The sequence below is a fragment of the Pagrus pagrus genome, assembly GCF_965226575.1.
Source record: "Pagrus pagrus genome assembly, chromosome: 9".
NCBI classification, from domain to species: domain Eukaryota; kingdom Metazoa; phylum Chordata; class Actinopteri; order Spariformes; family Sparidae; genus Pagrus; species Pagrus pagrus.
In genome coordinates, this window is record NC_140193.1 from 18,202,215 (window position 1) to 18,216,550 (window position 14,336).

General features: G+C 40.2%; 2 protein-coding genes across 3 annotated transcripts in view; one reads left to right on the forward strand and one right to left on the reverse strand.

Annotated features, from left to right (window-relative positions):
* Nucleotides 1-7,803, reverse strand: part of hs6st3b (heparan sulfate 6-O-sulfotransferase 3b) — a 79,553-nt gene extending 71,750 nt beyond the window's left edge. The window contains exon 1 of the mRNA XM_084363075.1: nucleotides 6,522-7,803. Coding sequence (XP_084219201.1) covers nucleotides 6,522-7,069 — 548 coding nt within the window. The 5' untranslated portion in view covers nucleotides 7,070-7,803. The remainder of the gene's footprint in view (nucleotides 1-6,521) is intronic.
* Nucleotides 7,804-9,662: 1,859 nt separating this feature from the next.
* The window catches only part of uggt2 (UDP-glucose glycoprotein glucosyltransferase 2), a 46,993-nt gene continuing 42,319 nt past the window's right edge, over nucleotides 9,663-14,336 (forward strand). The window contains exons 1-6 of one of the 2 annotated variants that reach the window (XM_084362548.1): nucleotides 9,663-9,921; nucleotides 10,330-10,483; nucleotides 11,706-11,788; nucleotides 11,901-12,031; nucleotides 13,675-13,787; nucleotides 13,989-14,166. In XM_084362548.1, coding sequence (XP_084218674.1) covers nucleotides 10,356-10,483; nucleotides 11,706-11,788; nucleotides 11,901-12,031; nucleotides 13,675-13,787; nucleotides 13,989-14,166 — 633 coding nt within the window. In that variant the 5' untranslated portion in view covers nucleotides 9,663-9,921; nucleotides 10,330-10,355. The remainder of the gene's footprint in view (nucleotides 9,922-10,329; nucleotides 10,484-11,705; nucleotides 11,789-11,900; nucleotides 12,032-13,674; nucleotides 13,788-13,988; nucleotides 14,167-14,336) is intronic. The other variant, XM_084362549.1, reaches the window with a different exon arrangement.

A 14,336-nucleotide genomic window follows, 5' to 3' on the forward strand; every position in this document is an offset into this window, starting at 1 on the left:
CACACACACACACACACACACACACATTCTCTAGAGTGAAACACGAGCGGCCTATTTAGATGGATTTGTGCTTGTTAACAGGGTTTCAGAACTTTAAATAAATATGAATTTTTGTAGTGAATACTGATTCATGCGTAATGGCACGGCTCTGGACTGTTCTTGAACCCAGGAAAAGCTGCATAATAGATGTTATACTGAAGTGATACATTTGTAGAAATCAGTGAAAGGACATGGAAGCAAAGCTCAATCCAGTTCGGACACAAATTCAAAGGTATTAAATATACATCATGTAGAAATATTATGGGCTAAACAAACTCTTCATTCAGCATGAAAAATGGGCTGAACTTTATTTTAGAGTAAATTAATGAGACGTACTTTGTGTCAAATTAGGCAAAAACTAGTGATAAGACTGGACAGCCTAATTAAAAACCACACACCTAAATCACGCTTTAATTAGAAACTGCATTTAATGCCTTATTAGAACTGAACTATACTATACTTAGACGATATTATACCGACTTATACTCTGATTAGAAACCAAATAGGACATCCTAATACACTCTTACACACTATTTTACAAGATGATGCAATTAGAAATCAAATGCAATGCCATATCAGATCCAAAGTATGTTACTGAGACGCTACCCTTACTGCCAATAATGCCTTGGACCAGCGATGGCTTAATGAGACAACACAGGCTGTAATTTGACAAATGTAGAGCCAAATTAACAATGGTGGGACAAAACACAGAGCTCAGAAGATGATGATGATGAAGATCATTTATTTGGGCTTATTTAACATAGTTTCATTAAACTGTACTCTAAAATAAAGTCAAACAACATCATGGCCTCTTGTAGTGTGGATGTTCTCCAGAGTCACGAGGAGTTTGTACAGTAGGTAGGCTACTGGTTCATAGTCACATGCTTCCTTGATAGTTTTTTTGTAATGTGTCGCTTATTAACCTCGCACAAAGTTTACTAAGGGTAGAACAGGTAGGGAGTAAAGATGGTGTTTGCTTTATTTTGCTGTATAGTTTTCTTGTAATGTGAAGCAAATGAAACTCTAAGACAGTCTAATACTAACAAGGAAGCATGTGGCTACGTACTAGTAGCCCGCCTACAAACTCCACGGGACTCCGGAGAACATCCAGACTACGAGAGACTACGATGCTGTTTGATTTTATTTTACAGCACAGTTTTATTGTCATTCGCTACATTTAACCTGTTAACCCTGTTTATTAACTGTTTGTTTACCCTTGTTTCTAGTTTTGGCTTGTTTTTATGCCAAATTTGGCTTGTTGCGCCTCATCAGTTTACTTGGGATGTACCTTTGTTTTTTTGTTGTCTAATAAAAGACGTATTATTTCAACATTTTGTCTAATTTGATATTAAACTCAGCTTGTTACATTGTATTAGTTTACTTAGGTTATAACTGTGTTTTTCTTATTTTCTAATAAAGAACTTATTTCTAGTTTTTGCCTAATGTGACAAAAATTACAGCTTGTAACATCTTATTACTTAAAACTTCTTGTGTAGGATCTATACTGTGAGAAATGCTTACAATGTCAACAGCAGCATCGCAGTATGGAACAAAAGAGATGTTCATTTTTGCATCAAGAAAACATGCAGTGTCCACCTCAGTGTTTCGACGCATGTAAACCATCTGTGACAGCTAGGCTCCGATTGGTATTATAACATATTTTCAGGCAAGCCTTGAGTGATTGAAGCCATGAAGGAGAATGTGTAATAAATGAGAATCTCAGGTAGAATCAGTGGTTTCTTCAAAGTCTTCGTCCACTCCTCATCTTAAGCTAAAAAAGTGCACACTCTGGGCCTTGAGAGGAGGCTGTGTAAAAAGTCTGTGTCACCTCAGCGGAAGAAGCAGGCTGTCGTGGTGTTGTATGAATGGTAATGTGCATGCATGAATGTCTTTGTGTTCTGGTTGAGTGACCTCGTGCTTCAATGGTAGACACTTCTTGCTACGTGTGACAAAGGCTTCATGTGGCTTTTCTGCTGTTAATGTCAAGTCTGCAGAATATCTAAATGGCCATTGCCATAATTATTAAAGTGGATGATTTAATAAAAAAATAATTCACATTAGTGTTTAACCCTACATATTCACTATTATAACACAGGACATTTAAAATATGTGTTGCTGGTGTTTGCTCAATGCAAATATTCAGTGATTATTAAAGATGCAATATGTAAAAGAAATGTTGAAAAGTACTAAAATTATCATGTGAATTATTGTAATTATTATGTGAAGAAATAACAGTTTTGATGTAAAGAAATCTACTGTAAGTATGTATTGCTACTGAAGATAGCATGCTAACCAGCTAGCCCTGCTACCCATCGCTCCTGTGCCAGTGGTGCCGACACCCACACTCCCCCCCTCTGCCCCCAGTCCAGACCGCTAGCTGCACGGCTAACTGAGCTAACTAGCTAATGAAAGCTACAGTTAGGCGCAGTAAGCGGTTACTCTGATGATATGCTGCCTCCTGTTGGTTTGGAGTATGAACTCGCAAGATGGCCAGTTCTTATATACTGCACCTTTAAACTGAAATGATACCCTGAGTCGCTTTATTCGAGGCGTATGATGCTTCACTGTAGGGACTTCAGAATGTGTTTGTGAAAATAAAATTTCCTCACCTCAGACCTGTAGACAGAACAATAAATCTGTGTTGTTTTTTAATCTCAGTGACAGATGTTCTGACAGCAGCAGGATGGAAACTGATGGTTAGATATCACAGCGCGAAACTGAATAAGCTCATTTTCATTTCACTGGCAAGCAACATCAAATATTTCTCTGACCTACCACCTTTTAATGCAAAATACTCCTGTAGATGTGATTTACTCAGCCCCTCCCTACGCAAGTGCGTTCTGAAAAGCAGCTCTTTGTTTTGTGACCCAGTGTCACATCGAATATATCGCCAGTCTTAACAGTTGGCTAATCAACATGTAACAATCAAAAATAAGTCTAGCAGCTCTCCTCGCTGCGGGCCTCTGAATTCATGTGAGAGGAAAACAACCTGCTCAACAAGGCATATTCATTCAGCAGAAATGACGCTCTCAACAAAGCAACTTAAGAGGCCTACACTTAGAGTTATGTTCCTCCAAAAAAGCCTCTGAAGACCGCGGGCCTGCCTGCTCCACTTCTCCCCTGACTGACAGCACACTCCAGGGGAAGCACGCCGCAGGACACGCACACTGATCCAGTCTGACACGCCTGACCTTTCCTGGGCCGCACGGCTGGCTCACCGCGCACTGCGCCCTGCGCGGCTGAAAAGGCCACACAATGCCAGGCAGGCAGTGCCACCGCCGCCCACCTCGGCCCCTCCTTACTGCCATCTCGAGAGCAGGCAAGGTGAATGCCTGGGACTGCGGAGAGACAGCCACTCAATCTGGGAGGCTCTCAACCGCAAAACAAGGGTATGCCATCTGAATTTGGCAGTGATATACGATAGGTGGTATTCCCCATTGAGCCCTTAAGTAGGGTAAAGATTTTTGTATCAAGTGGATTATTGCATCTTTATTACAAATTACGTATTTTGCAGTGCAAGGAAGCTTTTTTGGTACCATTTAAGATATTTTAATTAAGGCATTGCTCATACACAAAATGAAGACCAAATTTGCATAATACTATTAGTCATCTCACTTAGTAAATGTGCGGCGTGGAGTGGCTGGTTAGTGAGGAGGTCTAACATAGTGCGTCTGCCAACAGTCTTGGTCGAAGGCAGAATTATCTCAGAATAGATGTTGCAGGAGACCACTAAAGAACAAGGGATGAGAGGACTTTAAGTGCAGAGTAGATGCTGCAGCTGTGAAATGAAGAGCTGTCGCGTCCAGCGAGCACTTTCCTGAGTAAAAGGAAACACTTGGCAAAGCAGAAATAAATCATGTGCTCATGTGGTTTAGTGTAAGATTGTATTTTTCAAAACAGAAAAGGGTTTTCTCTGCAGTACAAAAATTCAGCTTGTGTGAAAAAACAAGTTTGGGCGGCGCTTTTTCTATGGGATGTGTACATGTAGAGTCATCTTTAAGGATATATCAGTAATTGTACTGCATCTCTATCGCTGTAGTACACACGATTGCAATTCCAACAGAGAATATTGTAGAGATAATGCATTTTTAACTGTTTCTACTTTGCTTTTCTTCACAGATTACTTCTATGCATCTACTGAACCAAACGTCTTGGGATAATTTGATCTCAATCTTGAGATAAGATTTCATCAAATGAAAAGAAATTGTGTTGTACAACAGTAGTGCACCAGTTCTTTGAGCCAACAAGCCTCAGTGGGTCAGGTTATAGCAGGATGCACCCCAACTTTGAACAACTTAAAGGGGCACTATGTAGTTTTGGAGCAGAAATTCAAACTCTGAATTTTAATATTTACAATATAAATGAGGTAATAATACAAACTCAGAAATAATTTTTTTTCCCTTAACTGAATAAAAAAGCTGTTCTCAGAGGAAAATAAGGTCCCCAGAACACTGTTTGATGCTAAATAGGTGGCAGGGTCCGCCACAAATAAACAAAGTGAAACATTATGAAACTGTGTTGTCCTTTAAGGTCAATTTGTTTATTCAGTCATGAAAACGAAGAGTTTGTGATTTAGTTTGTTTAGGCATAAAAATCACTTAACGAAGATCTTTCTCTTCTGGTTAAAACATCTCCCCCGAAACTACATAGTGCACCTTAAATAAACAGCGATGGATACCTGCATTCACAAGGATGACACTTCAGCAAAGAAAATCAGTCATCAGCCCTTTAACTTTTCCAACTTTCAGTGTAAATGGAGCTTTGATCCAGCGACAATTAAATCACTACAGGGGTGCTCGAACCGCAGGCTCACAAACAACATCATTTCAGCTGTGAAGAGGGAGTTCTGTAAATTGTTCAGTACTGTTGGTTAATGGCACAGATCCGGAGAATAACAGCCCAGGCACAGCTGGACAGGAACAAATTGATTGTGAGGGGCTGATGTGAACACAAAGGACAAACCCAGACGATTTATATGTCTCAAGGTCCAGCAAAGTGAGAGGCTTTCTTTAATGTAATGGCAGTTTATACTAGGGCTTGACCGATTATCAGCCAGACCGATATTCAGCATTTTTCTGATTATTGTGTCTGGTTGCAGATAAAATAAAATAATTTAAAAACACAATACTTCAGCTCTGATGCAGCATAATTTCTCTGCCTATAGTTACCTCTTAATGTTCCACCCACAACAACACTGTCTGATTGGATACACTTCACAAGTTATAGCTAATCAACAAGGAATAATCTGAATCCGCAAAGTATCAAGAAACTAAAGTTATCAAATAAACGTAATGGAGTTAAAGTATGAAGTAGCAGAAATAGAAATACTCAAGAAAAGTACCTCAAAAATGTACTTAAAGGGTAACTCCACCAATTTTAAATATTAAAGTGTGTTAACAGGTCTTAGGGAGTACGCCTGTATATGTGAAGAAATGAAGCAGCCTAAAGAGCTTTTAATGGCTCCGGAGGAAGCTGCATGTAATCTGATAAATTGCCTCCAGTGATGTCACTCAGTGGGTAAATTGCATTGTGGGTAATGTATGCAGCAGGTTTGGAAAAGCAGTCCACTGGTCTAGCATTGCACTGTTGAACTCACTATGGACAGTTTATGATCAAATGATCAAAACGGATACAGCAGAACCAGAGATATCACCCTTTTTTGGCGTTCTTCTTCCTTATCAAAACCAGGTGCCTACATTACCCACAATGCAACTTAGCCAATGAGTGACATCACTGGAGGCAGTATATCAGACTACATGCAGCTTCCTCTGGAGCCACAAAAGGCTTTTTACTACTTTTTTCACATACACAGTCGTACTCCCCAAGACCTGTCAACACACTTGAACACAATGTAAAACTGGTGGCGTTACCCTTTAAGTAGAGTACTTGAGTAAATTTCAGTTAGCTACATTTCATCGCTGGTTATTCTACATTTTAGCACAAATATTTTTTTATTTTTACTGCAAATGTAAATTGGTTATCGGCGTCCTTGATAACTAATAATGGTTATCGGCCTTGAGAAAAGCACATTGTTCGATCCCTGGTTTATAACCATTACATCATCCCCAAACCCAAACACACTCACCTCCCACAGATGTGAGTTATCTGACTGCTGGGTGATTGGCTGGCAATTGTTTGCCTTTTAACAATCTGCTTCTTTGCAGAAACTCGCACTAAATGTCCACACTGGTGGCAGAAAATTGTAGCTCTATTTGCGTATATCACTCCTGTGGGCTCACCGTGAATACCCGTCCAATCCATCACTGCTCACTTCAACCCAGCAGGATGTGCACATTTACACCAGGACTGAATTAAACTCACATTTAGCAAATTTCTCATGGAGCTCCAATAGGATTGGGGACCCACAAAACATCTGTCCTGCGTGCTTGTTTGCACACTTGTGGTTTGGACACACACACACACACACACACACACACACACACACACACACACACCAATATCAGGAGGGATCAAGCATGTACCTTTTATTCCTCTGGGCCTCCTTCTTATCCATTATGACCGGCACACAGTTCGTTAGCTCGGTCCAGTCTGCGTGCAGTCCGCAGCTCCAGCCGGTGGAGAACCGGGAGAAGAGCCAGGACTCCTCTTTCCCCGGCCGGTGACATGTGCATTTCTTCTGCCCCGGCTTGCAGTCGCACGGCTGCTCCAAGCGAATATTCCTCACCAAGTGTCTCCCGAAAGTGGTCCCTCCTGTCTTCTGGATGTGCAGGAACACTATCACGTCGTCCCCTTTCATGTTGAACTCCACGTGTCTGTCCAGGTCTCTCTCGGTGAAGTTGAATTTGGACGGCACTTTCTGCGGGCTGTCATCCTCCAGGTCCTGATCTCGGTAGAAATCGTCGCTGTCCTGGTACGGGCTGGAAAGTAGGCTCACCCCCTTCAATGTCTCCCCAGCCTTAAAGTGGCACGAATTGCTGCCAGCGGGACAAATGTACTGGTAACCTATCATAACAAAAAGCACCGCTAGGATAGGAACCAAGATGAGCTTACTGGATCTATCATCCATCATATTAAAGATAATGTCTTCATTCCATTACTGTGAATAATAAGCAGCACCCATGGGTTCTTCGGGGATCAATAGTCATCCATGAAGGCGCCCGTTATTTTAAGTGCCACATGTTGATCAGGTAACACCCAGCGAGGACGCACAATCTGGACAAAAGGACAAAAGGTCCACCTTTTGGTTTCTAACGCACTGCGCTGGAGATCTTGTCCAAAGTCAAGAGTCATGGCATTCAGACGTCTGCCTGTCCAACTTCTTCTACAGCCGCCGTGGAGCCGCATCCGCGCCGACGACTCCCCATGCTCCGGTGGCAAGTTGAAAGAAAAAAACGAGGCAGCTGATGAGAGTTTTTGATTTTCTTTCTGTCTGTCTTTCTTTCTTTCTTTCTTCTCCGGGTCTAATCTGCAGCGTGCTTCATATCGGTGACGGACTTATTTCTGCACGCCTCGGACTGTCGGGCTGGATCCTCCGGCAGCATCCTACATCAGCAGCAGCAGCAGCAGCAGCAGCATCCTCGGCGGGCTGAGGCGGTCTGACTGACTGTGCTGAAGCAGTGCTTTTGAGAGAGGATGCTGCTGCATCCCAGAGCCGACACATATGCGTTATGCTCTCGTCGCGGTTGGGCTGGGAGAGCTCTACATCCCATCCCGTCCATCCCATAATCTTGTTTAACACAGTGCAAAGCCAGGATCCCACACGGACACATAACTGAGACAACATGGAGATTTAACCGCATATAAATACTCAAATCCGCTGTAACTTTTTTTTTTTTTTTTTTTTTTTTTTACAGTGTGACCTTTGATGATTAAAGAGGTATAGCCCTGTATCCCCCTGCTTACAGCCTGAACTGTTGGCAGTGTAAGGGTATAGTATCTTTAAAAAGGCCAATTTAAAGTCTAATAACTGCTCAAGAGACATAGGCTACTGTTAAGAGGACCAATTAAAAGTGAAACCGCTCTTTTCTCTGCAGAAATAATACTTACAGTCTCACATCTTGTGAAAGCATATAGGATATTATTTCAATTCAATTAAGATAAGGGCTTTAACGTTCAAAATAAGCACTTTAAATGAAAAAATGAGTCTAAATGCAATTTTATAAACCAATTAATACATTAATTAACCAATGACTATCATCTATCATTTATTTTTAATTCATGTATTTCTCTCATAGGGCTCCTTTAATTATGGCCTTAATGAAGCAGTACCACCAGAAAAAACCCCAAAAGTTTCAATGGATATGAAATGGAGAAAGCTTTAAATGAACGTGGCTTCAAAATTGGGCTATGACACAGGAGGATCTGTTTTCTGGTCATGGGAAACACTACTCAGCCTGTGAAAACAGTTGTAGGATGTTTGCTTTGGCTCTGGAGGGAGCTTTCTAAAGTCTGCAGAAATTACCAGGTTATCTTGGTCTGGACTTGGGAATTTCAGGTTTTGTAATGCCTGATTCACAAGCTGGCACATAAGGTTTAAAAAAAAGTGAGCTTTTACCAGATAGGGGCACCTAATGAAAGACGCTATGAGGTTGCCTAATTTGGAAATTATAGGAGCCAGCGTTTTTAGACCCACATGGATTATAATTCAGGATGTCTCAGCCTCCTTCGCCTTCATTTAGACCAGTGTTTTTTTCCCATCTTATTCTCACAAATACACCAACTTTATTGTAGTCTGATAGGGCTACTGGATTGCTGGACAGTAGCATTTAAAGCAACATCATGTAACTTTTTTTTAGACCTTAAAATAACAGCTTCAAAATCATGTTGTCACCGTGTCTTGTAATAGGTTGAATGGTGTCTCTGTCTCAGCCACTCTGCCCCCTATCACTTGTTTCTATGTAACTTCAGTCTGAGGGTAGGATCACAGCATTACATACATGTTTACTTCAGCATACACGTTTTCAACACATACAATTGTAATGACATAATGAGTTTTGTTTGTAGTTAGCACCTACATTACGTCTGACAAGTTGTGACAGACCTAGGATGAGACCTGGGCACAAAATGCCAATTTCTACATAATGTTGCTTTAATGTTCTGATGATTTACTGTTAGATAGCGGTATAAAGATAATCTATAACAGTAATCCAGGTAATATAACATTTGATTGTTATCATTATTTGTCAAGCTATAAAGCTGACTCTGCTAGGCAAGTTATAGCCTATGGGCTACATCTTATCATTAAAATAATGTCACATTGTAGTTAATAACATCACACCACTGTCACTTGCATCGTCATTTTGTTTTAAATGTTTTTTTATTTTATTATCATTTTAGTGTTATACACCTCTTATTATTTATGTCTAGTGTCTCTATTTATCTGTAGTCTACCCATTTCTGCCCTTTTGTTGCTACGACAAAATATTGTTTTCCTCTTGGGATCAATAAAGGCTTATCTTACCTCATCTGATCTGATCTTATTAAATATTTTATTGAGACTGAGCAGCTGTAAAACGTCTGGCTACACACATCCCTTGACTACACAACGCAGCTCCAACACGCTCCGGTGTTTCGTGGGAAAACGTTTGAGCTCCAGCTTCTGCCTCTTTAGCTGTCTGCCGCTGTGCCAGATTAAATTTCGACTTTACCGTTGGGTTTTATTTTTTCTTAAACGTTACACTGAGTGTCACTAACTATGTCCACGTAAACATAGTGAAAAACCGTGCCTAAAATTAATCAAACGCCAGGGTTAACATTTTATTTTAACGTTTGCTTCAGACACGAGTAACGGTCAGCCCGAGCCACCACAATACACAGCTACCCCGGCGACTTGCTAGCTACACGGGTCGTTAGCCGCTGCCTAAAATACCTACCTGAAGCCCTTTGCTTTGTATGGAAGCGGTCAGCAGCATCACTAACGGGGTGAGGGGGATATATTATTGGCAACAGAGCGACCCCTGCTTATATTTTTGTAATGTACACTGCTACATTTTTGCAGTTAGCGATATTTGCGGACGCTAGAGTTGCGCTTTCATTCACGATAAGACTGTTTACTTTTGTGCCACAGCTAAGTTAACTTCAAGTCTGACCCCTTTGAACGTACGTTATTTTATAAGTATGCCTAGCTAACAAACACGTCGACGTGTTTTGCTCATGTAGCTAGCATCTTTTACAACTGTGTAACGTTACTCTGAGTTTCAGAGAGTTTTACCAGACGTCTGTGTTGTGGTTTTAGTTAATTGAGAGTAACTACGTGGCACTGACTGGCAGTTCTTTAAAGCCGGAGGAACAGAGCTGACTGCTGGTGTTTTTTGCTCCCCGCTGCTGTAGGTTCATGTTACGTCGCGCCGGAGAAAATGAGGAACATTATTGTGCTGTCACTGCTGCTGCTGCTGAACATACACAATGTCAGATCAGCACCCAAAGGCGTCACTGCCAGTCTGAAGGCAAAGTGGAGCATGACGCCGTTCCTCCTGGAGACAAGGTACTCATCCCCTGACATGTGTGTCTGGCACTCTCACAACTACAAGGGCTGTAGCCAGGATTTTAATGTTGAGGGCATGGGTCACCCAAGCAACCCAAATACCCCCTCAAGCATATATTTTGTTTATTTAGGCAATTGATTTGTTATTTTCTGTACATTTCACAACAGGAAAGCCCTCTGCACACAACCAGGACTAAAATCCTGGACACTGAGTCCCTTCTTTCATTCTTGTTTGGTTTAAAACAGAAAAGAAATACTTTGCAAATCATGAGCCAGTTGCCTAGGAGAGGGATGGGTAGACCAAAAGTTTGAAAAAAAAAAAGACCTGCACACTGTATAACTTCCAACCTGTGGGTACTAGTCTAGTACCGAAGCACAGCATATACATGTAACCAGACCAGTACTGAAACGTTGCAAATTAATGTCATTTTGCAACTTAGACAGTGTGCAGGTGTTTGCTTGCAACCTTTTCCTTGTTTGGTTTAAAAATAATCCAGTCTGATATATTGAGTCTATACAGTTCTGTAGTCAGCCTATAAAATTGCCAGCATGTGTACATTTTTAAATGTCACGTGTAAACTCGATGAATGTTGTTTAAGCATTCAAATTCCCATTAGAAACACATGAACTCATAATCGTCAATGGGACTGTAGCTACGATTCTGGCACTAAATACAGAATTGTTTGAACACATACTGTTTCTTCATAGTTGAAGTTGCTTCATATTGTAGTGGCAAAGAACAACTGATGACTGTAATGCCACCAAAATTGTATATCCACTGGAGAGAATCTGCTCTTAAATTGACATTCATCATAAAAATGATTAAAAACACAACAATTACGGAAATAAGGGCTCATTAGTGGGTCATAACTTAAGTATACATAATGGTCTTGAAAAGCAGCGTACAGTTGCTTTGTTCTTAACACTTTTACTAACTAACAGTGTAGAAAGGTCTCTTTTTATGATGTTATTTGAATTTTTTCTTGTGTGTGTTAAAATATTCTTATTGTAATTATAACCTACTGCTTGCCTGTAAAGTCTGTTTAGTGTTTTGTGATACTTTACAGTGGACATTATGGAACTAAGACAGGAGACAAGTTTGGCATACATTTTACCAGAAAATGAAAAATTATTACGTGGTGTGTAGTCAGAAAATGGTTACTTAGATACATACTGTGGTTCTGACTAATGCTCACTATGCTCTCATTTTTCTTTTCTGCAGCGAGTTTATCGGAGAAGACGGGAATGAGAAATTCTGGCAGTTTGTTGACACTGTGAAAGAGCTCACTGTATACAAGCAAGGAGGTATGTTGTTTGTAATTGCTGTATCAAAACAGATTTAAGATAATCTTGCCTCACAACAGGTGAGCTTCTCTTCTAAATCGCATCATTATCATTATGTTCATGTGTCTCACAGAGTCTGTGCGCTCGTACTACAACTTGATCCTTAAGAAGGCCGGCCAGTTTCTCACAGATCTTCAACTTAATCTCCTCAAATTCGCTATGGCCCTACGGTCATACTCACCAGCCGTTCATGCATCTCAGCAGGTATGTTGTGATCCAAATAATGTGAATTTAACTATTATAAAAGCTTCTCAAGGCAGCCTGGGTATATAACAAGAGAGCCAGGTCTCCTTCTTGTCTGTTTACCCTAATCTTCACCCAGGGTGTCCTGCATGCCTGACTGCTTTTCAGTTTTTCTCAATTGCACTGGCACAATCTTTAAATGACCATCATTATTCTCAAACTACTGTGTGAAGTACTCCACATCAATAACTCATTTTCTCACAACAGTAGCCGTATATCTCTGTGGTTTCTCACAGAATTAAAATGTGAATGATTAATTATTTGTTATTGATCCAGTGACAAAGTTTGTTTCGGTGATCAAAATTGATTGCAAAAACACCAGCAGCTCTAAGGTGGAAACACGATGGGTGGTACCTACTCAGGCCTGTGAGAGCTGACCTATCGGAGCCGACTGGGCTTTCAAGTTGGGAAGCCTTAAAGACACGGCACTAAAATAGAGCTCTCCAACAGAGGGTGAATGGAGGTTTTTTTAAACATTAAAGCATGTAAACATTTTCTAGTGGGCATTTTAAATTAAAGAATGACTCTTAAATTAGCTTTATATAAGACCTTTAAAATAAGTGTTGGCCGAAAGCATACTGAATCTGATCTGATCTTGGAAATTTACTTGAATTAAGTCTAACAGCCTTTTACAGTCAGCACTAAGTAATGAAATCCATACTCAAAAGAATATGGATTTACAAACTTAATATAAGTTTATTTCACCCACTCTGTAGTATGGGTTTAGATTTGCAGGTGCAACTCATTGAATATAATTTCTTAAACCAGTTACACTATCGAAGAATGGTTGGTACCACAATTCCTGCATATAAAACATGCAGGAATAATAGAGTAACAATTTCTTGCTCATGCCAGAGGAGGAGGTGTACAAATTAATGAACCTTTGGAGAGGGAAAGGTGGACAGAGGGAACAGGGAAGCAAGGCTTTGTGTGAGTACACTACTGCAGAGGCCAAAAATATTTTTCCCAAAGTGACAAAATGAACACTGAGACTGGATGGAGAGTGTGATTGCAAAGGAAATTTGATTTTTTTTTTTCTCTCAACAGTTGTTACTAATTTATCTTTAATATACAACGCAATAAGAGTCTTAGCTTTTGGATATTCTTTTGTATATTACTGTTATTTACATACTGTAAGAAGAGGAAATACATGAAAAGTGTTTTTTGAGAGATCTGTGAAACCGTTCCTCTTGAAACTGCAGTTTATTACATGAGTTTTAAATGCACAGTGCTTTTGGCTGTAGACTAAATTTGACTGTAATAATGGGTGACTCTTTCATTTTCAGAGCACTCTGTGTACACAGTCCCTCAGCCTTTCGATTGTCATGGTTTCAGTGATGATGAGGAGAAAATTTCATCTTGGTGACAGTGATGCACTGGTTGATGAATTTCTCTAATTTTAAAATGTGTTAAACATCTGAGTGAGTAATGGCCTTTTGCTGGTGAAATGAAGTGTTGTGCCGCACACTGTAAATTGCTGTGGTGTATGCTGGAGAGTGTTGAGAATAAATCAATCACAAAACTGATTTAACTATGATTAACTTTGGCCCATCATGTTGTCGCCAGTGTGTTAAAGAACGTTTTCTCCCTCCTGCTCTTAACAGATAGCTAGTGATGAGCCTCCGCCTGAGGCTTGCCCTGCCTTTGTCTCCATTCATGGTCAACATAGCTGCAGTACCAAGGAGATCAAGAAGCTCCTGAAGGCAGCTGCAGGCAGGTAACACAGAATGGAACGATCTTCCTCTTGAGGATAAACTCAATTTATAAAACTAAACAAGATGAAAAGTTTGCAGTTACTTTGTTCTTAAAATTGTATTCTTTGATGCTTTTCCATGACTCTATTATATCTGTGATGAAAAATGATAACAAATCATTTTATATCTGAAACGTCTTTAACAGCATTTCCAAATGTTTGCAGGCCAAAACCCTATTTATACAAGAATGATCACACATATCCAGGGGTCAATAAAACAGATGTGCCTGTTGTGATCCTGTATGCTGAGATTGGGACCAAGAAGTTTACCACTTTTCATAAGGTGCTGTCGGAGAAGGCTCAAGACGGCACACTTATTTATGTGCTGCGGCATTTTGTAGCGGTGAGTAGCAATGCTTTTGCAGCCATTTTAAATTGATTTTGCACTGATTAAATTTCTTTTAATAAATAATGTGATTTGCTGTACCTCTCAGTGAATACGTTATCTTGTAATCTCACTTGTGTCTGTGTTAAAAGAGGTTTTAAAGAATGGAGCTTGTGTTACTCTATATC